Source organism: Cyanistes caeruleus, unplaced genomic scaffold (assembly GCF_971803275.1).
Source record: "Cyanistes caeruleus unplaced genomic scaffold, bCyaCae1.hap1.1 HAP1_SCAFFOLD_65, whole genome shotgun sequence".
Lineage (NCBI taxonomy): Eukaryota > Metazoa > Chordata > Aves > Passeriformes > Paridae > Cyanistes > Cyanistes caeruleus.
Genome location: NW_028255884.1, coordinates 2,342,110 through 2,367,025, shown reverse-complemented (window position 1 = coordinate 2,367,025; position 24,916 = coordinate 2,342,110). Strand labels below are relative to the sequence as shown.

General features: G+C 49.4%; 2 protein-coding genes across 2 annotated transcripts; one reads left to right on the top strand and one right to left on the bottom strand.

The window, feature by feature from the left end:
• Positions 1-2,186: 2,186 nt before the first annotated feature.
• On the top strand, positions 2,187-5,377 carry LOC147647166 (uncharacterized). Its single transcript, XM_086872495.1, has one exon. It carries the CDS (start codon positions 2,270-2,272, stop codon positions 4,790-4,792), a length of 2,523 nt encoding a protein of 840 aa, XP_086728621.1. The 5' UTR covers positions 2,187-2,269; the 3' UTR covers positions 4,793-5,377.
• A 1,698-nt stretch (positions 5,378-7,075) lies between these two features.
• On the bottom strand, positions 7,076-22,613 carry LOC111943666 (uncharacterized). The gene is made up of 4 exons (XM_086872510.1): positions 22,519-22,613; positions 15,993-16,220; positions 9,416-9,619; positions 7,076-9,229 (listed from the first exon to the last, which is right to left on the bottom strand). Exons 3-4 carry the CDS (start codon positions 9,465-9,467, stop codon positions 8,223-8,225), a joined length of 1,059 nt encoding a protein of 352 aa, XP_086728636.1. The 5' UTR covers positions 9,468-9,619; positions 15,993-16,220; positions 22,519-22,613; the 3' UTR covers positions 7,076-8,222.
• Between the last annotated feature and the right edge of the window lie 2,303 nt (positions 22,614-24,916).

Below are 24,916 nucleotides of genomic sequence, written 5' to 3'. Positions count from 1 at the left end.
ATTGATGACATTCTTGTGGGGGGAGAGGAAAAGGAAGTAGTGGGGGAGGTTCAGCAAAAAATAATATCTCACCTAGAAAGCCTTGACCTACAAATCCCCTCAGAAAAAATTCAGAAACCATCACAAGAAGTGAAGTTTTTGGGAATCTGGTGGAAGGGAGGTATGACATGTATCCCACCTGATACCCTAACCACTCTAGATCAGATTAAAATGCCTGAATCCAAGAAAGAACTTCAACAAGCTTTAGGCTTGTTAGTGTTTTGGAGAAAACACATCCCAGATTTTTCAATAATTGCCAGACCCCTTTATGATTTGTTAAGAAAAGGGGTGAAATGGGAATGGACCCCTTCCCAAGAAGAGGCATTGCAATTGTTAATCTTTGAAGCAATAGCCTATCAAGCACTGGGTCCCATACATCCCACAGATCCTTTCCAAGTAGAATGGGGGTTTGCTGCTTCAGCACTGTCAGTTCACATATGGCAACGGGGTCCAGAAGGCCCTACAAGACCTGTTGGGTTTTTCTCCCGTGGCTTTAAAGATGCTGAGAAGAGATACACCACTTGGGAAAAGGGACTGTTTGTGGTCAGCATAGCTCTCATAGAAGTGGAGAAAATTACACGACAACAACCCATAGTGCTGAGAGGCCCTTTTAAAGTTATAAGAACAGTTACTACTGGGACTCCCCCCCCTGACGGGGTGGCACAGAGGGCTTCAGTAAGAAAATGGTATGCCCAGATCGAACATTACTGTAACATCTTTTCAATAACTGAAGGAGCGATAAAAAATCTGGCCATACAAGAAACCGAGAGCTTGGCTGATGGTCACGAAAACCCTGTTTCTGTAATTAAGGTAGCCCCTCCTTTCTCCCCCGAAAAATCAACAAACTCTTGGTTCACTGATGCTTCTGCCAAGCGAGAAGGGAAGGTATGGAAGTACCGGGCAGTAGCTCTCCACACTTCCTCAGGTGAACAAATAGTTACTGAAGGAGAAGGCAGTGCTCAAGTGGGTGAATTAATAGCTGTTTGGAGCGTTTTCAAACGAGAGGCACAGAATGCCTCTGTAGTTTATATTTACACTGACTCCTATGCTGTGTTTAAGGGATGCACAGAGTGGCTCTCTTTTTGGCAACAAAATGATTGGGAAGTAAATAGGATTCCAGTATGGCAGAAGGAAAAATGGCAAGAAATTTTAAATATTGCAACCCAAGGAAATTTTGCTGTAGGTTGGGTGGCTTCACATCAAACAAATGGAGATTTAGCTGGTAACCTGAACAATGCAGTTGATGAACTGGCAAGAATAAGTCCTCTAAAGGAGGAACTTGTTACAGATGACTGGGATCACTTATTAGAGTGGCTGCATGTAAAAAGACAACACACAGGTGTAAAGGATCTGTATAAAGAAGCTTTTGCTCGAGGGTGGCCTGTTACCAGAGAAATGTGCAAAACATGTATATCAGCCTGTGAGCAATGCCGCAAGCGGCTGGAAAGACACCCTCTGAAAGATGACCCTTTGCATTTAAGAACAGGCAAAGGACTTTGGGATGCATGGCAAGTCGATTATATCGGCCCTTTCAAACAGTCAAGAGGTAAACACTTTGTGCTGGTAGGGGTAGAAATTGTGTCCGGGTTAGTTCAGGCTGATGCTTTTAACAGAGCCACTGGTGACAACACTGTTAAGGCTTTGCAGGGATGGTTTGGAACTTTTCCAAAACCACAAGAGATTCAATCTGATAATGGTTCTCACTTCACTGCTAAAGTTGTGCAAGATTGGGCAAAGGATGAGGGAATTAAATGGACCTTTCACACCCCTTACTACCCTCAAGCTAACGGGATTGTAGAAAGAACCAATGGTCTCCTTAAGCGACTCCTGAAACCACATGAAGGGAATTGGGATGTTCGATTGTGGAAAGCTGTCAAAACTATAAATGATAGATGGGGGGTGAATGGGTGTCCCAAAATCACTGCCTTTTGCCCAAAAGCTCCTAACATCATCCCTGCACCATGGGGGCCAAACGATTCTAAGAATCCAGCGCACTACCCTGGTCAGCCGGTTTTGGTGGACCTCCCCACAGTAGGGGAAGTGCCACTGATACTGAAAGTTCCCTTGAACAAGTATGCGTGGGTAGCATCTGATGCCCTGGGGAAGGAGCATCGGATAAACACACGCTGGATAATTCCTTCATTTTAATCTCCTGCCCCAATGTGGCAGAATCTGTTGTTTCTTTTACTTTCACAGAAGAACTCCGAGGGACATGAAAATTGAATAAGCCATGATAACACTACTAATCCTTCTTTTCATCCTGCCGCAATATCATGGCCAAAACTTGACTGAGTGGCCATGGTCCGAAGCAGTCACCAGCAACTATGCCATAGGACATCACCCTGGAGACCATCAGCGAAATCTAGCAATTGTAGTACTGCATAACTCTGAAGTGTACCGCCCGGGTGACTGGGAGTGGGATCAAAAGGATTGGGTTAGAATACTAACAGGAGCAATTGGGGAGGAAATTAAGATAGGATGTAGGAAAATAGAAAAATCTCGTTATGAAAAAGCCTCCACCATTACAATTGCCGGAAACCTTCTTGAACCGAATTTAACAAGCAGTTTGCACCCTAATATTTCAGCAGAACTTTGTTCCACAGAAGATTGGAAATGCGACAAATATGATCCCCTCATATTGTGTTGCCGTCAGAAGAACATTGGAAACTACACACTAGATCCGAGCACCAACAATGTTGAAAGCACGAAGCTCTGTAGAAGTGAATCCACTGACTGCTGGTACAATTTTACCTTAACCAGACCAGTTTACGTGACCTGCACTTGGCAAATAGGATTTACAGGTTTAATTCACAGATTTAAAATAAATGCTGTAACAAGGCCTATATTAAGTGTGATAATCACATACCATGGTGTAAATACCCCTTTTGTGCTGAATGGTAAAACTAACGTTTTCCCTTCTTTTCTGTTAACTCAAGGTGATGATGTTTCAATACGCTGCAGACTGAGTACCGGATCCCATACTGAGCCTGTACACAGTCAAGTTGCCGGATCTCGTGGCCAGGTTATATCTTGTGAAACTCGGAATCAAGATTGTTGGCTGAATTTAACGGCTGTACAATTGTCCTCCAAAGTCGTGTGTGGTAAAAAAAATACCAAATATTGGGGAGAGCTTAATGTTCAGGTTGTACTACCTACCACACAACCACCAATTAGATTGACTCCAAAAATTTCTGAAATTGGACCCTATGTAATCAGGAAAACTGGCCAACAACAAATGCTATTTAATCCAGCATGGTCTATCAAACAAGTTAAATTACTAATGCAAAACAATGTCTCAGAGATTCAGCCAGCTTGTTCACCTTTTTTGCAAACTTCCTTTGAGGGGTGGACAACCTGGTTGCGAAAGCGAAATTCTTTTCACAAACGGATGACAAGAGATATAACCAGTGTCGTGGGATCAGGACTAGGAATTTTGAATAGTATTGATTCAGAAGTATTGATGAATAAATTGGCTGTTGCAACTAAAGATTTGACCAAAATACAACAACCACTGAGGTCATCTTTAACTGCTTTGGGAACCCAACAGTGGTTGCTATCAAACATATTACCAAATTGGGAAAGGGTAAATGTAGATGATCACAAATTAATAATTGATGCACTCAGTGCTACCCAAAACAATGTTTCTCTGGCTCTTAGCTGTATTCAAGCCCAGTTGTGGATGCAGTCAGTTGCTGCATCAATTATCAGAGAGGGTGAAGAAGGCACCTTTCCCACTGAGATTCGGAAAATAGTCTGGGACAATGCCAATGATTTTGAAAAGGAATTTCAATCTTGGTGGAATTTGGTAAATTTTACCTACGATCCCATCACAAACACAGCCACAGCTTTTGTGTTGACAATACGTAATGCTTCAGTACATTCAATCTTTCCTATCATTGCATTGGGGCTGAATCATGACGGAGCTGTTCTCTATCCTTTAGAGCATAGGGAATGGGCCCGTCAGATTGGTGGGAAATGGCAAACTGTTGGTTTGGAAAATTGTATTGTCCGGGAACAACAAGGGTTTATCTGTGAAAGTAATGCAATCAAAGCTCAAGACATTTGTTTAGACACAGAACAGAATATCTGTCATTTTGAAATCCATCCTAATGACACTTCTGAAACAGTGCTTGTGTATGTAGGCAATGGATGTGTATGCTTGAGAACTGCTTGTGATAGTATGCTTGTAGAAAACATAGTAGTGGATACTAAGAATCATTCAAATTTTTGTGTATGCAATTTTACTGAGATTATAGGTTGTGACTTTTCTTATTTAGCTCCAGTTACTTCATATTATCTTTTGCAGTATAATTACACTTTGATTTATCGTTTAGTGCCTGCTCCGATTGGAATGAACTTTACTCTGGTAAGGCAATTGTTGCTTCACCAGGATTTAATCGAAATTTTGGAAAAGATCAAAAAGGATGGACAAAAGACCTTAGTTACGGTTCACCACAATGTGAAAGGAATACGTCGTGTTCTGGAAAGAGTAAGGAAAGATGCTGAACACAAGTGGTGGGACACTCTTTTTGGGTGGTCACCAACTGCTACAGGTGTTTTGAACAAATTGTGTCATCCCATCATCGTCCTCTTGGTTTTAGTTTTACTTGGTTTTGTTCTATCAGCAATTTTGTACATCCTGAATTGGAGAATGATGAAGAGGTTGACACAATTGACTTCCATAATGGATGCACACAACATGATTGGTACTTTACATGTTGCTGATACCCCTAAGGTTATCGATACTCGATGAATTATGCAGGCACTACAATAAATAATTTGACATTGTGACTATGAGGTTAATCATTTTATCATGGTGTATTTTAGAATATAATTTATTGTTTGCTTTAAGATAAGAAACCAATATGTAAGTCTTAGTTGAAATTATATATATGGAATAGTTTTTCTTTGAAATCAATATATTGATTTTCTTATTGTTTTTGTTTTCTCTTTTTCCTTTTTCTGTCCCTTATCTTTTCCCTACTACCTGTCTCTGTTTTTTCTGGGATATACTACCAACTGTAACGAGTCCTGAAGACTTCAGAGAATTCTGCAGCAGCACTACAACATCGTGCAGAAAGACCTCGACGATTGTGAGCCACGGGGTGGTGTAAGAGACGGTCCGAAGATTCCCTCATCTGTCTCACAACCGTCTCAAGGACAGAGACTGAGATCCTGAATATCACAAGGGACTTGGTTTGGGGGTTTGGGCCTAGCTGAGATGGATGTTTGCTCAGTGATTGTTTGCAGGTGGTTGCACGGTACACTGCTCTTGTTCCTGCTGGTGAGCAGAGGCTTGGTAACCTGCACAACGGGTTTTCCACGACTCATGGCTCTCATTCCTGCTGGTGAGCAGAGGCTTGTGCCTGGTACCCGGTGCAATGGGTTTTCCACAACACCTTGTCCTTGTTCCTGCTGGTGAGCAAAGACTTGCAAGACATGGATCACTCTGTACCCTACACCTGCTCCCCACGCAATGGAATTTCATCACAATGATCATCAATCTCCTCTGGTTTTGGCCCTGCGCCCCTCGCTTTGCAAAAGACTATAAAATTATACCCCAAACTTACCTTCCTTTGAGATCTCCGCAACAGACAGAAGACTCTGCGTCATTGGACGGCTGAGTGGACTTTGACGTTGGTAGCTATAATCCCCATACCCTTTTTTCCTTATGCCTTGCTTTCTCCTCTTTTCTCTCTATCGCATATTAGTGCTGATGAGCACTCAATAAAGTGTGTTTTCTTGTTTAAGTCCTTGGTTTGCTGATAATCTTTTGTACTCTAAGACCGGCTAAAAGAACCACATCACGAATCCCACCTTGCGGATCGTGACACTGGCGTTCCTCAAATAACAATAAAACAGGTCACTGTGGAAAGAGCACATGGCACTTTAACAGGAATTATTGAAAAACAAAAGGGAGGAATGTGTGGTGGGACCCCAGAAAGCAAAGTAGCTAAGGCTGTTCATACAATAAATCATTCAGCAGTATCAGAAGATCCCCAAACCCAGAGTGCTTGAACTCTGCAATTCTAACACAAGTGAAAGACTTAGCAATGTGAGCTCTAACAAGAATTACCAACTTGTCAGTGCCAACCCAAAGCTATTCAAGCATAAGACAAAACCCCCATGAGCTCTATATGCAATTCATAGAACGTTTGCAAGATGCTATGGAAAAGCAAATCGCAAACAGTGAAGCAAGGGGTCAATTAATGCTACAACTGGCACGAGATAATGCAAACCAAGACTGTAGAAAAATTATAGCTGCATTACCTCAAGAGAATCCATCTCTGGAGAAGATGATTAGAGCATGTGCTAAGGTTGGGACTGGATCTCATCACATGGATATGCTAGCCAATTCTATTACAGCTGCTGTTAAACTCACCCCCCATTGCTACAAGTGTGGACAACAAGGCCACGGGGAAATAAACTGTCCACACAAGCCCATTCCACAGGGGACAGCTCAGGGACAAAGAAGTGATAATGCAAAGAGTGTGAAAGAGTGTAAATGTGAAAGAGTAAATCATACAGCCAAAGACCACAAACAACACCCTCCTGACAGTACCTCTACGGATGTGATGGAGCAGATTGAAGAAGAGTAACCAGAACAACTTATTCACCATGAAAATCAGACTCTTGAAAAGACAGTTCATTTAAAAACTGTTCGTTTACAAATTTTACCGAACCCTTTTTCTGCTAAGTTCGGTTTTTCTCACGGTTAAAACTAATGCTGAATGTTTTTTGTTTCTTGTTTATAGAGTTCAGGTATACTCTCAGTTCTAAATAGTTTCTTGTTTTTTAATGTTAAGCTGTAACTTTTAACTATAAGTAGACCACCTGTGGCATGTTAGCTTGAAGGATTGTGCTCCTGTCTGCCAGCTCCTGGAAGTGAGTGTTGCAAACTCAATTTAGTACACAATGCATATTGCTTGCTGAAGAGAATTGTGTCAAATTAATTAGAAAACTTCATTCAAATTAAACCCATGCTGTCCCTGTTATCATGTCTGCAAAGGGCCCTTGCAGATAGGATAAAAGAGAGAATTTCATATTTTTTAATTTAACCCAAAAGGGTGAATTGTCACAGTATGGTCACAGTACAGCTGCTCAGGACTGGACAAAGTAAATCTAGACATAACACAAATCTAATTTAACAGTAAATCTACTTTAGCCATAACACAAATCTAATTCAGCCAGCCTAATTCATGTCTGAACCACTGCACACCACTGGCCAAGATGCAGGGCAGGGAGGGAAGTATCAGCCAATGGCTGTCTAGCCTGGGAAATTTGAATTTGGTACTCAAGTGAGTTCTGAATAATAAACGAGGCTGTTTTGTCTGATGAGCACTGGAGCACGAGTCGTGGATTTTGTCTCCCCACCCACAACCAGCATGTTACAGATACACCTTGGGCAGTACAAGAGCCTGGCCAGGGCTACACCCAAGATGGAGCAAAAATGGTCACAAAAATGGACAACTGATGTCACATTTTTAGAAGTTTAGGTCCATCCGCATATTTGGGTTCATTGTCCAGTTACAGCATCAGATGATGAAGTCCCATCCTTCTTCTTTTCTCTCTACAGTCCACCCTTGTTTATGCTTTTGGGCATGGAACTTGTAACGACTGTCCTTGGTATCAAGCTAGAAAAGGAATTGTTTTGTCTACCTACTCTGTGAAGAGAGCTCACTAACACTTAACAGGAAGCTCAAAACTACAAACCTAGGCAGTGCAGAATATGAAAAATATGAAAGCTAAAACTTAAGGCAACACACCCTGAGGGGCTGCGGAATCCAGTCATTTTGGGTGGGATTGAGTAGATTTCAGTGGGACTGAGCGGTTTTGAGGTGACAGATCGATCCCTCTTGTCTCTTTGAGTGCCAAGAAATGGAGACAACTCCACCAAATAACCCCACAACCCCTGAATACTCCCAAGTATCTCCCAGATTGCCTTGAAGCACTAGTAAAATGTGAGGTTTTAGATGCCTTTGATGAATTTCTTGATTTTTACCACCATTTGTTGGTTTTAAAGGGATGAGAATGAATCAAAAAATAATTGAAACCAAAATAAAATGACCACCAGCCCAGTGTGTTCCCAACACAGATCACTGGGAACGTGGGTCATCAGGGCTCTGCCCAACGTGGGTCCTCTGATGGGCGATGGAGCTGGGGCAGCGCACGATGGGCTTCCCTTACCGGTGCCTCCGTTTGTGTTTGGTCAAGTTAGAGCTCTGGGTGAAGCTCTTCCCACACTGGGGACACTCATAGGGCCTCTCCCCAGTGTGGATGCGCCGGTGGGTGATGAGGGTGGAGTTGTACTTGAAGCCCCTCCTGCACTCGGGGCAGCGGAAGGGCCTCTCATCCCTGTGAATCCGCTGGTGCACGAGGAGAGTGGAGCTGGTCTGAAACCTCTTCCCACACTCGGAGCACTCGTAGGGCCTCTCCCCAGTGTGGATCATCTGGTGGAGGGTCAGTTGGTACCTCCATCTGAAGGTCATCCCACATTTCCCACACTCATAGGGACGTTCCCCAGTGTGGATCCTCTGGTGGAGGATCAGGCTCTTGTTGTGGCTGAAGCTCTTCCCACATTCCCCACACTCGTAGGGTCTCTCCCCAGTGTGGATGCGCTGGTGGGTGATGAGGTGGGAGTTCTGCTTGAAGCCCTCCCCACAGTCGGGGCAGCGGAAGGGCCTCTCATCTGTGTGAATCCGCTGGTGTACAAGGAGAGTGGAGCTCCTCTGAAACCTCTTCCCACACTCAGGACACTCATAGGGCCTCTCCCCAGTGTGGATGCGCTGGTGGATGATGAGTTTGGAGTTGCAGCTGAAGCCCTTCCCACAGTAAATACACTCATGGGGCCTCTCACTGGTGTGGATCATCTGATGCTGGATCAGGCTGTTGCTCTGGCTGAAGCTCTTCCCACACTCCAAGCACTTGTAGTGCTTCTCCCCATCCTGAAGCTGCTCATGGACCACCAGCTCAGAGCCCTGGCTGGATCTCCGGCTGCCTTCCCGGCACAGGGTGGGTCTTTCCTCCTCAGAGCACCCTGGGATGGGTTTGGAGCCCCTCCTCCTGTGGGATCTCTGGGGATTTTCCTCCCCGTTGGATTCCTGTGCTGTGGAGCTGCTCAAATCAGCCTCTTCCATGAGGTTCTGCCGTGGGGATTTGTCCTCCCTGGTCTCCATCCTCAGCTCCTTGTCTGGGGGAGGAAGGACAAGGAGAGGATGGGATTTGCCTCCGTGCCAGAGGGAAGGGGAAGGAGATCCCCCCAGTGCGTCCCCGGCAGGACGGCGTCAGCAGCGGGGTTGTCCTGCAGCCGGGGGCCAGGCTGGGCTGGGAGATGGAGCTGGAGAGAGGGGGAAAGGGGCACTGACTTCCTCCTCACCTGCCTGGGTGTCCTGGGGCATCTTCCTCTTCCTCGCAGCCTCCTTCTCCATCCAGTCTAGGTTTGGGAATGGGAAATCCTGGTTTGGGGAAAATACAATTCATGAGCACACTGGGTTAGGAGGTTCCTCCTGCCCAAGTCCATCTCTAGAAGTCACCAGCCATCTGGTGCCCATATAAACCTCCCAAACACCAATATTCAGCTCTGAAAATGCCTCCCAGGACTTTCCCATCTCTGGTCTCTCCCCTTTGCTGTTCATGGGTTCCCCCCTGTCCCAGCTGCTGGGGGTCACGCTTGCCCTGGGGGTCCCCAGTCTACTTGGTCCCTGCCCTGCCCACTCTTTTGAGAAGGCCAGGAATCCAAAAAGTTTCTCCCATTTCTATCTCAACATTTAGGGATGCTGGAGGTTTTTGGGGTCCCAGGGTCCCTTGTCCCCTTATTCTCTGCTTGGGGATGCAGATGGTCCAAGGAATCCCCCCTGCCCCTCTCCAGGCTGTTGAGGGTCCTGTGAATCACAGCTCTCCCCCTCTCAGGGATCCCAAATTTGGGGTCCTGGGGGACACAGGGCTCTGCTCCTCCAGGCTGCTTCTGCCAGCAGCCGCCACCAGGACCTCCCAGTGTTCCCCCAAGGGGCATTTTCCACTCAGCTTTTTAGTTCTTCATTCTTCAAACATCACCCACGAAAAAACCCAACCCAGGAACCCTCCAGGTTATCTGGGCCAAGCTCCCCCTCTCCTGTCATTTCTGGGATGGGGGGTGATAATCCCACGGTTGAGGGGCTGTGAATTCAGGGAGTGCTCAACCTCGTGCTTCCTCCTCCTTTCTATGATCTTCCTTTGTCCCTCCTCTTCCATCCCTCCTCATCCGCCTCCTCCCTAACCCCACCTCGTGCTCCTACTTCCATCCCCTCTCACTCTCCTTCTTCATCCCTCCTCTTCCATCCCTCCTCCTCCTCCCCCAGGAGCAGTGACACCCTCGGTGCCCCGTTCCCAAACCCCTCACAGCCCACGGCAGGAGCGGGGATGGAGCCGGGACAGGTCGGGATGGGCAGCGCGGGGCTCTCCGCTGCTCCCACCCGCTGGGGACGGGGGGAACCCGGCCCGGGGAAAAGGAGAGGGAAACTGGGAAAATTGGGGGCTGCAGATCCAACCTGGGGCTGGCTGGGGACCCTGGCTGGGGACTGCCAGCCCTTGGGGCTCCTCTGGGGAGATGTGGGAGGGGGGAACACAGAGAGGGCTGGGGGATCCCAGGAGTGGCAGCACTGGCAGGGACTCGTTTGGACTGGGGTAACTGGAACCCTACTGGGGCAACTGGGAATCCTTGGGAGTAAGCACAAGCATGCTGAGGGCACATGGGATATACTGGGAATGTCTGTGACCATCCTGGGGAAACTGAAATCATGCTGGGAACAACGGGAACCATGCTGGGGACAACTGGGAACAACTGGGATTGACTGGGTCTGCACCAGGGGCAACTGGGCATTACTGGAACCATGCTGGGAGGGTCTGGGATCATCTGGGGAGGGACTGCAACTATACTGGGATTAAACTGGGTGCAACTGGGATCACACAGAGAGGAACAGGGAGTGACTGGAACCATGCTGAAGTCCTACTGGGATCACAGTGGGAGCAGCTGGGCCATGCTGGGCAATACTGGGACCATACTGGCAGCAACTGGGACTGCACTCAGGGTGACTGGGAGTGACTAGGAGCAACTGGGATCACATTGGAAGCACCCAAGGAGTGACTAGGAGCAACTGGGATAGACTGGGAGAGACTGAAACCACAGTGCAGGTAAATGGGAGCAACTGGAAGCACACTGGATAATCCTGGGAGCGGCTGTGCCCATGCTGGGGTCATACTGGGATCCTGCTGGAACAAGCTGGGTGTCCTGGGGTGACTTTATGATACTGGTATCCCCAATCGTCTGGTTTATGTTATATATTAAGTCCTGCACCTTTAAGACTGTCTTTGAAAGTAAGAGAGGGGAAAGAAGAAGCGCGCAGTGTGTTAAGGAAGACATCACTCCCACGCACCCCGGCTCCTGGACTGTGTTGTCTGCAGCACGGACAGACAGCGGGACAGAGCTTCTCTCTGGCTTTTAGTTAGTTTTAGCTAGCTGAGGCAGAGGAGTTCCCCGGACCCTTGTTTTTTTCAATTTTCTTGGATCTGTGCAAGCCCGCTCTGGACTGAACACCCAGCCAAACCCCGGGAGCTCACGCCTGTGGCCCACCGGGGCCTGGGCCTCGGCACTTTTCCAGCGCCGGGGGGACTGATAACAACCTGAGCGAGCCGAGCTGCACCACATGAAAAAAGACTTTTCTTCCTAGACTTACCATCCCATCAAACAGCAAGAGGTTTTATTATTTAATAATTTTATTATTTAATATTACTCAATTTCTGTTAAATAAACAGCTTTCTCCACTTCTCTCCAAGGAATTTTTTTTTTTTCCCTTTTCCCGGACCCGTTGGTGGGGAGGGGCATTTCCCTGTGGAGATCCCCATTTGGAGTTTTCCTTCCTGATTTGCCCTAAACTAGGACACTGGGATCATACTGGGAGTGACCACAAAGGTGCTGGCTGGGACTGGAACCATGCTGGAGGTGACTGGGAGCAACTGGGCCCATCCTGGGAGTGACAGGGAGTCACTCTGGCCATGACTGGAACCATACTGGGAGTATCTGGGAGTGACTGGAACCATACTGGGGGTGGCTGGTACAACAGCTCATACTGGGAGTGACTGAGATTGTAGTGGGAGTGACTGGGATCATCCTGGAAGTGACTGGAACCATACTGGGAGTGACAATGGCTCCTACAGGGATAGCACTGGGAACCACTGGGATTACAGTGGGTGCGAATGGAACCTGACTGGGGGTTACTGGGAGCTACTGGGCCCATGCTGGGAGGAAAATGTGGACACATTGGGAGCAACTGGGATCAACTGGAAGGTACTGGAACCATGTTGAGGTGACTGAGACCACAGCTGGGATCATACTTGGAGTAAGTGGGAGTAACTGGGAAAGAATGGGATCATTCTGAGGTAACCAGAACCTTGCTGAGGCAACTGGGATATACTGGGAGTGTCTGTGACCACACTGGGAACAACTGTCATCACACTGGGGGCAACTGGGAGTGAGTGGAACCATGCTGAGATGGACTGGGACTATTCCAGGGACAACTGGGATCATACTGGTAGGAACTGGGAAGAATTACAACTATTCTGGGATCACACTCAACTGGGATCATACTGGGATCACAGTGGGAGCAGCTGGGTCCCTGCTGGCTGAGACTGGGATCCCACTGAGGGTGACAGGAATCATACTGGGATTGACTGGGAGTGGCTGGGAACAACTGGGATCATGCTGAGAGCAACTGGGAGGAGCTGGGAATGACTGGGAGCGTGCTGGGGCTGACTGGGATATACTGGGAGAGACAGGGAGTCCCAGGGATCACACTGGAGGCTACTGGGGTCACACTGGCACTGACAGGGAGCAACTGGGGGCTACTGGCCTCATACTGGGAGTGACTGGGATTAGACTGGGAGTGACTGGGATCAGACTAGGAGTTACTGGGATCAGACTGGGAGTTACTGGGATTAGATTGTGACTGGGATGAGACTGGGAGTGTGAAGGAAACTGGAAAAGTGGGGAAAAAATGGGGAAAAAAGCAGGATACATTAATGGAAAATAGAAGGGGATAATCAGGGGGGAAAAAAATATCAGGGTAAAATAAAAAAAATGAATAAAAATCAGGAAAAATTGGGGGAAAAGAAGAGAAAACTCAAGGAATAAATGGGAAAAATTGGGGAAAAAAATCAGGAAAAGAAAGTGGAAAAAATCTTGAAAAAATCAGGAAAAATGGGGGAAAAATCAGGACAAAATAGGAAAAGAAGGAAAAATCAGGAAGAATTGGAAAAAACCTGAGTAAATCAGGAGAAAAACTGGGAAAGAACTTGGAAAAATCAGGAAAAGAAAGAGGCATAAAATCTAAAAATAGTAGGAAAAAATGGGAAAAAAATTGTAGAAAAAATCAGGGAAAACTCAGGGAAATTTGAGGACAAATTGGGAAAAAGCCAGAAGAAAATTGGGAAAGGAAGAGAGCAAAATCACGAAAAAGTAGGAAAATCATGAAAAAAAAATGTGAGAAATTGGGGAAAATCAGGGAAAATATCAGGAAAAGAAAGCTGGAAAGACCATGGGAAAAACCAGAAAAAATCAGGAAAAAATTCGGGAAAAAATTGGAAAAATCAAGGAAAAACCAGAAATGTGTGATAAAGCTTGCAAAAAAACCAGGAAAAGTATTGGGAAAAAATTAGAAAAAAAAAGTGGAAAAAAAAGAAAGATCAGGGGAAAATCAGGGAAAAAAAAACAGGAAAAGGATTAAAAATAATCTGGAAAAAACCAGATAAAAATAATGGAAAAAAATCAGGAAAAACATGGGGAAAACCAGAAAAAATTGGGAAAGGAAAAGGGAAAATTCAGGAAAAAGTTGGGAAAAAATTGGGTAAAATTGAAAAAAGAGAGAAAAAAGAAACCTGGAAAAAAATCAGGAAAAATCAGTTAAAAAAATTGGAAATACCGGGAAAAATCAGGGGAAAATTGTGAAACAATTGGGGAATAAACAGGAAAAGAACAGGGAAAAATCAGGAAAAAATGGGGGGAAAAGAAATGGTGGAAATATTTGGGAAAAAACAGAGAAAAAAATCAAGGGGAAAATGAGGAAAAGAAACTGGGGGACAAAACCTTGGAAAAATGGGAAAAAAATTGGGAAAAAGCAAGGAAAAATTTAGGAAATGAACAGGCAAAATTTTGGAAAAAATGGGGAAAAACTGGGACAGATCAAAGGAAAAAATCAGGAAAAAAAAGTGAAAAATATGTGAAAAAAATTGTGAAAAATGAGAGAAAAATCAGGAAAAGAAAGAGCGAATAAAACCTGGAAAAAATCAGAAAAAAAAAAATTTGGAGGAAAATCAGGGAAAAAATTGGGAAAAATCAGAGAAAAAATGGAGAAAAAATTTGGGAAAAACCAAAAAAATCAGGGAAAAATTTGAGAAAAAGTTGGAAAAAAGACAAAAATTTTGGGAAAAGAAGAGGGAAAAATCAGGGGAAAATCAGGAAAATTTGATAAAAACCTGGCAAAAAATTGGGAAAAATTGGGAAAAAAAAGGAGGGAAAAAATCAGAAAAAATCAGAAGAGGAAAATTAGGAAAAAACTGGAAAAACAGGAAAAAATGGGGAAAAAACCTGGGAAAAATCAGGAAAAAATGTGGGAAAAATTAGGAAAAAACTGGAAAAAATATTGGGAAAAAATGGGAAAAGAAAGAGGAAAATAATCTGGAAAAAGCAGGAAAAAATCATAGGAAAGCTGTGATTCAAATTCATGGAGTTTTGTCCCCAAAGCAACCTTTTCCTACCAAAATTTCTATTTTTTCCCCCCAAATTTCAATTTTTGGGATAACTAAATGGGGAAGATGATGGGAAACGAGGAAAAGCAGGATAGAAATGGAGGAAGAATGGGGAAAAGTTGGGGAAAACTAAAAAAATATGGGGGAAAGCGAGAAAAATGGGAGGAAAAATGTAGCAAAAATAGGGGAAAATGGAGCCAAAATAGGGAAAAAATAGGGAAAAAATGGGATAAAAATAGGAAAAAATGAGGGAAAATGGGATGGAAATGGAGGAAAAATTTAGAAAAATGGGAGAAAGAAATGGAAGAAAATTGGGATAAAATTCTGGAAAAATGAGATAAAACCAGGATAAAAATGGGGAAAATAATGGGGAAAACAAGGGTAAAAATGGAAATAAAAATGGTAAAAATGAGACAAAAATGGGGAAAAAATGGAAGAAAATGGGGAAAATAGGAGAGAACATGGGGAAAAAACTGGGGGAAAATGGAGCAAAAAAAAGGTATAATGGTGAAATGGGGAATAAATAGATTAAAAACGGAAAAAAATGAGTAAAATAGGAAAACATGGGGAATAATTTGAGTAAAAATGGAGGAAAAATAGGAAAAAAAATCAAAAAACTGGAAAAAAATGAGGAAAAATGAGATAAAAATGGGGAAATGGAGGGGAATAGGAAAAAATGGGGAAAAAATTAGGGAAAAATAAAAAATAGGATAAAAATGGGGAAAATTGTAATGAAAATGGAATAAAATTAGAAAAAATAGAGCAAAAATGGGAAAAATTGGATAAAAACGTGGAAAAATTGGGGAAAAATGTGGAAAAATGAGACAAAATGGAGACAAATTGTACTCTAATAGGGAATGACTGGGAGTGATTTGGCTTATCGTGGGGCGCAGAGGAAACTGGAGCCACAAGGCGGGAACAACTGGGCAATGCTGGGAGCAGCCACTGCCGGCACCGGGAGCCCCGAACCCCTTTCCCGGCCATGCCGGACCCGCATCCCCCCGGCCCCTTTGCCGGGGCTCTGCCGCCACCGCCACCGGGACCCCCCAAAAACACCTCCCGGGGACCCCCGGGGTGCCCCCGAGGGGCATCTGCGGCTCGGCTCTGGAGCCCTGCCATCCCCAAACATCCCCCCCAAAAACCCCAAAGCCAGGGAGCCCCGGGGGATTTGGGGCGAGCTCCCCCTCCCCGGGCACCTGCGGGATGGGGGGCGATGGTCCCGAAGGAGCTGCAGATGCAGAGAGCGGGGAGCGCAGGTGGAGCCTCCTCTGCCTGCTCCAGCTCTTCCTCCTCCTGCTCCTCCTCTTCCTCCTCCTCTGTCCCTGTGCGTGGTTCGGAGCCCTCGGGTGAGCGGGGCCGGGCCGGGACACGATGGGAAAGGGCTGGGTCCCCCCCAAACCGAGCTGGGGGCAGCGGAGCTTTGGGGGAACAATGGGAACGGGGCGGGACAGGGGAACAGGGGGAGGTGGGAGCACTGAGGGTCCCCCAGTTCACCCCAGGAGCCCCAAGCCCCGTCCCAGCCCCCCCAGTTCCCCCCGCAGCCCCGGCTGAGGGGGGCTCAGCCCAGGAGCCGCCGTCGTTCGGGGCTCCCCCGAGTGCAGGAACGGGAGAGTTCCCGGCTCGGGGAGGCCCCAGCACAGGAGGGGATCTTGTCCCTCTTCCAGGGCCCTTCAGGGTCTTCAGGCCCCTCTCAAGAGGAGTTTTTCTCTTTTTCAAGTTTTTTTTGGGGGGGATCCCACCACTACAGGGGTGTTTTTTCCTCCCCATTTTAGGGTGTTTGTGCGGCCGCAGCCCCACAAGCCCCTTTTGAGGGGGGATCATGACGGCTTTAAGTGACATTTTTAGGGGTGTCCCCACCCCAAGCCCCTGTAGGGGATGTTTTGTCCCCCAGGGTGGATTTTGGGGGTTCTCTCTACCATGGCCGCTTTAAGGGCCCCCGGTGTTGTCGGGTCCCACTGTAACTCCTCTTAAAAGGGCAACACCGCTCCCGTTGGTTCCGGCAGTGGAGCCCGGGAGGGGTTGGGGGTCCCGGGAGGGGTTTGGGGGTACCTGGGTGATGCCGATGAAGGTGATGGGATTTCCATGCTGGGTATAAACCTTCATGAGGGGTTCCTGGGGATTTTCAGAAGTTCTGGGTGTTTTTGGGGCCATGGTGGTTTCTTAGGAGATCCCAAGAGGGTTTACAGGGGTCCTGATGGGGGAATTTGGGCGATCCCGGGAGTGGAATTTGGGATCTCAAGGCTGTTTTGGGGAACCTGCTGGTGATGGACATGGGGACCCCATGACAGGTATGAACCTTCTCAATGTCTGTATGGGGTTTTGCGGTTTTGGGGAGTTTTTGGAGCATCCAGGGCTGTGTTTGGGATCCCGGGGAGGTTGGGGTGTCCCGGGGGGTTTGGGGGTTCTCGGCAGGTTTGGGGGTACCTGGGCAATGCGGGTGGCAGTGCTGGGGACCCCGTGCTGGGTTTGAACCTTCTCACTGTGCACAGGCAGCGTCAGCGTGTTCAGGGAGATCCTGGGGGGCCCGGGGGGTCACCCCAAATCCCAGGGACCCCAAATGCTGAGGGACCCCCCGAACTGCCCTCACCGCTGGATCTGCTGCAGGCAGGGGGGCACCAGCACTCGGCCCCCACCCTCCACCATCACAGGGGGGCTGTGGAAGAAATCTGGGGGTGCAGGGACAGGTCGGGTGGGATCCCCAAAGTCCTGGGGGAGAGGACATGGGGGGACTTCCAGGAATTCCCATTATGGGGGAAAGAAGAGGGACCAGGAAGAGTTTGGGGGGCCTGGGTGGGTAATGGGAGGGACCCCCAGAAGTCTTGTGGGTGGTGGGGAGGGCAAGGAACAGGGCGACCCCCAGGATGGGTGTGGGGGGGAACCGGATTGGAGCTCCCATGGCAGTGGGATGGGGAGATCTGCCCATGGAATTCCATGGGAATGACATGGCAGTGAGATCCATCTACAGAATTCTCATGGGAATTGGACAGCAGTGGGATCCATCCGTGGAGGTCTCACGGGAATGGGATGTCTGAGATCCATCCATGGAATTTCCATGCAAATTCCCACGGTCACAAATTTTGCCCTCCCATATCCCACATTCCAATTCCCATATTCCCATGGGAATTCTGCCCTCCCCACCTTTACACTCCAGCGCCTCCCACCCATATCTGACATATTTCTGGAGACATTCCCTGCAGCTGTGAGCCAGGGAATTTGTTAATCCCTCAGCCTGGATCTCAGGGATCCCCATGGCGGTGCCACAGTTGCCATCGCAGCCCCACAGATCCCCCAGCCCCGGCTCCCCCCGCTCAGCCCCGCTCTGGCTGTGCCGCTGCTGCAGCATCTGCAGCTCCCCGCTGGCCCCGTGCCGGTGCCGCTCCTTGTGCCGGCCCTGGCTATCCCAATATCCCAGCTCTGGCTATCCCAATATCCCAGCCCTGGCTATCCCAATATCCCAGCCCTGGCTATCCCAATATCCCAGCCCTGGCTATCCCAATATCCCAGGCCTGGCTATCCCAATATCCCAGGCCTGGCTATCCCAATATCCCAGCCCTGGCTATCCCAAGATCCCAGCCCTGGCTATCCCAAGATCCCGGCCCTGGCTATCCCAATATCCCGGCCCTGGCTATCCCAAGATCCCGGCCCTGGCTATCCCAAGATCCCGGCCCTGGCTATCCCAAGATCCCGGCCCTGGCTATCCCAAGATCCCGGCCCTGGCTATCCCAAGATCCCGGCTCGGCTCCGCCCGGCCTCGCTCGCTGCGGCGGCGCTGGAAGGGGATCCCAGCCAGGGACCCCATGGACATGGACTGCGGGAAGCCCGGGCCGGGCTCCGACAGCGCCGCGTGCAGGGAACGCAGGAAGAGGAGAACTGGGGGGACATTTGGAGATTTGGGATCGGGGGGGTCACGGCTGAAGGAAAGGGGGAACGGGGAGAGCCGGGAAGGGCATTTGGGGATGCCAGGAGTGACAAGAGGGGAGGCTAGGGCTGGCTAGATGTGGCATGGCTGGAGTTCAGGGCGTTCCTGTACCCAGGAAAGGGAGCTCCAAGGGTCCCCGCTGTCCCCATTGCCAGGACAGGGCAGGGAAAGCCGGGATGGCTGGGAATAGGGGTCCCGGGTGTCCTGAGTGCTGAGGAAAGGAGAGGCTGGCTGCTGGGAGAGGCAGGAATAGGGGTCCGGGGGGTAAATGGGTCAAGGAGAAGGGGGCTCTGGGGGCTGCGGGAGGCGGGATGGCCGGGAAAGGGGTGCAGGCGTTCCTGGCGCCGGATAAGGGGGTGCAGGGTGGGACCCACGGCCGGGAATGGGGGTTCGGTGGGATGGCGGCGCCCAGGAATGGGGGTTTAGGGGCCCCTCGGCGCTCCGGAATGGGCGATCAAAGAGTCCCGGTGCCGGGGGTCCCCCTCACCTCTCGCCGCCCCCCGGGAGCGCCCCTGGCCCCAGCGCTGGAGCCATCGCGCTGCTCCGCTGCGGCCCCGCCCACAGCTCCGGCCCCGCCCCCAGAGCCGCCTCCGGCCCCGCCATTGGCGCCGCTCTTCGCTGCCCGCCAGTGGCAGCCCGAGACTGCAGTGACGTCACCGGTCGCCGGGCAGATCCCGGCGGCGCAGGGCGGCCAAGGCGGAAGCGAAAGTGCCCGAGGGAGCGCGGGGGGAGGGGACGGGGCAATTCCAGGGAATTCCCCTGGATCCCCTCCCGGGATCCCCCGGGACCCTCCTCGGCCGCGCACTGCGGGACCGCCGGGACAAACTGGGCTGAACTCCCGGGCCCTGCGCCCAAACTCTGCCTGGAACGCGCCAGCTTCGGCCCAAAGCGGGGGAAGCCCCGGCATCCGCGGATCCCATTTTTCCTGCGGCTGCGGCTCCCCAGCCCCGGCGGAGCAGGAGCGGGCGCTGGGAGCCCGAGCCCCGATTCCCAATCTCCTTCCCTCTCTCTCTGCTGCTCTCTCCCTCTCCTTTGGGTGATCAGAAATGCCAGAGCGGCTGGAGAGCCCCGTGCCCAGCTCAGCTTTCCCTGGAAAGGGAGGCCTGGGGGTGCGGTGCCCCGGGATGGCCGGGAATGGGGCTCCGGGGGTCCCCGGGCTGACGGAACCGGGGGATCCAGGGGCTGCCAGGGGAGGATCCCCGGGAAAGGGGGTGCAGGGCGCTGTTGGTGCAGGAGAAGGGGGTGCAGGGGGTCCCGGAGCTGGGGAAGGAGATGCGGGGGGGTCCCAGGGCCCAGGAATGGGGATCCAAGGGGGTCTGGAAAAGGCTGAGCAGGAAATCCAGGAGTGCAGACCTAATTCACATCAGAGACACAGAACTCCGGATGCAACAGGAAACCAAACACTAAGGACTCCACACCTTGGAAACAATGAACACTAAACCAATGAATTTCTATGGGTTCAGACTGAATAAAGTTTAGGAAACATCTAGTAAAACTCACATGTCATGGAATGATTTTCTCTGCACATGCAGACTATGTGTGATTGAAATGATTCTGTTCAGAATCAAGGAATGCTTTATTTCTCTAAAGACATTGTTGGAGAGTTTTTGCTTTTCACAGTTTCAGTGAAAGGATTACACCATTAGAAGAATTTTTTGCAATAATTCTACTTTTATATTGTCAGTTCTGCTTGGGCCAGGGGTGTGAGAATCAGTTTTTAGTCAGAGAAGAAAAAGAAAATACTTGATTTCTTTCTAATTTTTGTTTTTATGTTTGTGTGTGGCTCTTAGCGATGGCAACATTATGGTATGGGTTTTTCCATGTTCACCATTAAGCTGCATTTTGAAAACTAGAAGACCTTGAAAGGAGGCCCTTTAAAATGTAAACAGTTAATAGAAAATTGTTTAAAAAAAACAACAAAGAAAAAGCAGATGGGGGAGGGAGCCCTCCATGTGAGTCATCCCATGGCTGCCCTGGAAGAGAAGCTTCATTCCAGGCAGCCAGGAGAGGAGCTTTAGTAATGCAAATTAACACCTCTGGGGCAAAGCCTGGACAATGTACCAGGGTGTTCCTGCCTGGGGGAGGAATTGGCCTGAATTCCTCTGCCCCTCACCCCAAGCTCTGCCTGGGGGCACAGGCAGAATTTGCACAGCTAAAGGCAGAGCCCATGGTGAGGATATCTGACTGCAGCAGAAATTGGTTAAGCTAAAAAGGAAAACTGCAAATGGACAATGTTGTGAAAATTTCACTATAAAAAATGGGGGAGAATCATCCCACTCACCACCTCAACTTGTGCTCTCACTTTCTATGTTATATAGGGTGAATTAGAGCACTGGGGTTTTTTTGCTACCCCAAGCGAAATCAGTTGGGAATCCAAGTATGTGCTGATTTAATTAGAGAAAAGCCCAAAATTGATGCTGCCCTGACTGGAGGGAGCACCAAAAAATGGGGAAAAGATGAATGGCCACCAGAACAAATCCTGCAACACCATGGGCCAGCCCCGGGGAACCCTAATGAATTCATATCAGGAGCCAGAGAACCCATTTATCATTTCCATGGCATAATTAGATTACAGGATGTCTTCAAAATAATACCAACCAGACAGCTCCAGTTCCTGACTTCCCAACCAATCCACTCAGATGAGGAACACATTTCACCATGGGATGGGGTCAGATTATCTTTTAGCAGAAAAAGGAGGCAGAGTTTGTGGAAAGTTAAATGACTCAAACTGCTGTTGGCAAATAGATCACAGAGGAAAAGTGGAGAAACACATAACAAAGGATATAAGAAAAATGTAATGTACCGGTCCAAATGTGGAAAGGATGGGAACGGGCAACTTTTTTGTGGTTCCCTGGCAGACCATGGTTTAAACTAATGCAGTTTCTCCTCTTATGTGCTACAGCAACTCTCATCTTTTCACCATGCACACACCTTGCTGAGTGCAGCTCATTCAGCAGCTGAGCAAGGGGATGCAGGGGGCAGCCAGGCCTCCTGAGCCACAAACGGCTACAAAAGGACAGAGAATGAGGGCACTGAGAGCAATCCCAAAATCAAAGAACACCCAGGAAGAAAAAACAGAGTCAATGAGTGAATCTGCTTGCAGATAGGGCCACGGACTTGTACATAAGGAAGCAATGGGAAAAAGCATCAGTTTCAGAAAATGTTACTAATTGGCAAGGACCGCTGCTCAGACAAAGTCCCGCTAAATTCCTGAACTTCCAGAAGAACAAAGACTTAACAGAGCCATCAATATCGGATGTTCTACAAAAGTGGTGGGTACATATTAACCGGGACATGCAGGAGGCAGATGGGGAAGTCTGAACCTTCCAAGCACCTCCGCCAGTGGGGAAAGGGACAGGGACACGCGGCCGGGAAAATCAGGACAAAAACGAGGCCGCGTCCTCCAGCAGCTGGAGAGAGCGCACGGCAAATGCCCCACGGCCTCTCCCTTTGGGCAGCAATAAAGTCACTCTCACACCGCTCCTCTGCCTCCTTTGGCCACACAAACCTCTGGCGCCGGGAATTTTCCCGCCCAGCCCCGGGCACAGCGCAGCCACCTCCGGGCTACCGACACGAAGCGGGACGAGCCAGCGCTGCTCCGGCACCGGCTCCTGCCGAGGCCCCAGCGGGAAGGAGACCGCGGGCAGCCGCTCCCGCAGCGCCCTCACGCCAGGGCCAACACGGGCCGGCCACGGCACAAGCCACCCGCCACAGCCCCCCGCCGCCCCCTCCCGGGCCCGCAGCGAGCCCCGAGCCCCCGCAGAACCGAGCGCGGCTCCCACCTGCGATGGCTGGGGCCGCCTCCGAGCTCCGCCGCCGCCTCACCGGGCTCCGGCCGCTGCCGCCGCTGCCGGGCCCGCACAGACGCTCCAGCAATGGCGGCTCTCCTGCCCCACGGCCGCCCTGGGGGCGCCAGCGGGGCCGGGCTTGTCCCCGCTCTGCCCAATCAGCGATCGCCAGAGCCACGAGTGACGGCAGCAGCAGCCAATCGCAGCCAGCGGCGGGCTCTGCACACGGCACAGCCCCGCCCCGCGCTCTCAGGGCCCCCCGGGCTGTGTGAGGGGAAGGGCGGAGATGAGGAACAGGCCTGGAACGGGCCCGGCCCGAGCCGCCATTGAGCTCCCAACACAAACAAAGTTCTCCGCAGCTCCCGGCCCGCCTTTCCCTGCCCTGGGTGTTCGGTGGCTCCGGCTCAGCGGGAAGCCCTGGAGCCTCACTTCTCCCACCTCTAATTAGGTGCCTCAGTGCATCGCTCGGATTTCTCCCAAAAAGGGAAAACTGCCCCAAATACCTGTGGATGAGTGGGGGAGGAGGGAGATTTCTGGCAGAAAATTCCAAAAACTAGAGAAGGATTGTGAGAAGTAAATTAATAGCCCTAAAACCAGCTTCCCCCCACCCCTCCCTCCTCCCAGCTGTGCCTCCTACCCCGGCAGTGCAGGTGCGGTGAATTAAAGGGCCAGGAGACCTTCTGCTCCCTTTAACAATCCTTTATTAGAGAGAACTGGGCCTAGAGGTGGGGGCTCGGGGTGCACGCTGCCGCTGCTCCCTGTGGTCGATGTGGAGGAGGAGGATCACATGGGCCTGTTGTCATCCACTGTCAGCAGGACTGGAGCCTCTATCCTCGCCAGGATCACCCAGAGACTCTGTCTTAGGCTCAAAGGTCTAGGGGTGTCTTCCCTCTCAAGTCCTGCCCAGGTCATGGCAACCAGCTTGCCGGACTGGGATTGGCGCACCCAGTCTCCCCAGGTCCCCGCTGCCTCCACAGTGTGGTCCTCCAGATGTTCCCTGAGCGTGGCTCGTTGTCCAGGGCTGTCTTTGCTCCCAGGTGGTAATATGATTTTAATATGCACCCGTGTGCAAGTATTTATGGGAAATGGGGAAGTTCATCCTGGGCAGCAGCGGCTAAATTACCCGATGGGTTGGGAGGGGGTAAGGGATGGGGATACAAATGCAAGGATAAAACAAGTACGAACTTCTTAACAGTGAACCCTTTTGGGACTTACAACACCAAAACCCCTTATCCAGGGACCTAAACTGGGATTGAAACAGGAACATATAATTTGAACATTGGGATTTTTATTTATAACAATATCCCCCCTCTTGTAATTTGACCAGGCATCAGCCTGTGTCAATTTGTTGTTTCAGGCTCCTGGTAGTGAAACTTCTTTAGTCTTTGGTATTGGTCATATACCCTTTTGCTTCTTTCAGCTCTGAACTTTCTAGCATTAGGATCTTAGTTTTTCCCTTCTCTTGGGTTATTTCTAACGAGTTGTAGATCGTGCTGCTAGACTCTATTACTGAGGTAATCATTCTGATCAAACACGGGATGACACAGGGAAGAAATAACAGTCCTGCTAGTCCCCCCTATACCAATGAATGCCACCTTTTTCCACCAGCCCTTAAAGGACCAGAAACTATCCCACCAATCAGTATTCAGGATCGGTGTCCATTCTTGGTTCCCTAAGTAGGAGATTTTTCTGATCTCTTTAGAAATGTTCTGGATTACTTCACTTTTATCATCTATTTCTAGGCAGCATTCAGAGGTGTTGAACTTCCCACAGATTCCCCCTCATCAGCGAGAAGGTAATCTACTGCCAGTCGGAGTTGGTACACCACTGTTCGGGTCTGGGAGAGGTGGTCACTTACATGATCAAGAGCCAGGGCTGTTTTGTTCCGTGTTATTTCAATTACAGCTTGGAGCCTGATTATTCTGTTTAACATGTATATTGGGGTCCTATATCCCCAGGACCCATCCTGGGCCCAGGTCGCTGGCCCATAAGTTCTTATTATTTCCTCCAGGGTCCAGACTGTTCCTTTCCAATTCTGGGTCCCTCCTGTGCTTATTACACTCCTCTTCTTCCTTTTTAGGGGCCTCTTTAGGTTGTCATATGCTGGTACTCCAAGCTCTGAGCCAATCTCTTTTGGGAGCAGGAAGAAAGCTGGCTTTATCACCCCAATCGTGCAGCTACCTGACCAGTCTCCTGGTAGATGTGTATAAGCTGCATCCCCGCAGATCCAAAAGAAATCATCTGGGGCTTCCCAAAAACCCTCCCTGTCTTCATAGGGGTACTCCCAATGCTTTGATAGGCTTCTAATTCCCCAGAAGGGATTGATCCCTTTTTCTGCACATTCGTAAAGGTTATACCCTTTGTGATGAATGCACCCTTTTTCCCTCTTCTC

Bases quoted from the DNA above. Each gene is read 5' to 3' on its own strand.
- LOC147647166 (XM_086872495.1), top strand. From the start codon at position 2,270: ATGATAACACTACTAATCCTTCTTTTCATCCTGCCGCAATATCATGGC.
- LOC111943666 (XM_086872510.1), bottom strand. From the start codon at position 9,467: ATGGAGAAGGAGGCTGCGAGGAAGAGGAAGATGCCCCAGGACACCCAG. The intron at 9,230-9,415 runs GTGAGGAGGAAG...TTCCTCCCCCAG, and splicing joins GCCCCAGGACACCCAGGCAG to ACAAGGAGCTGAGGATGGAG.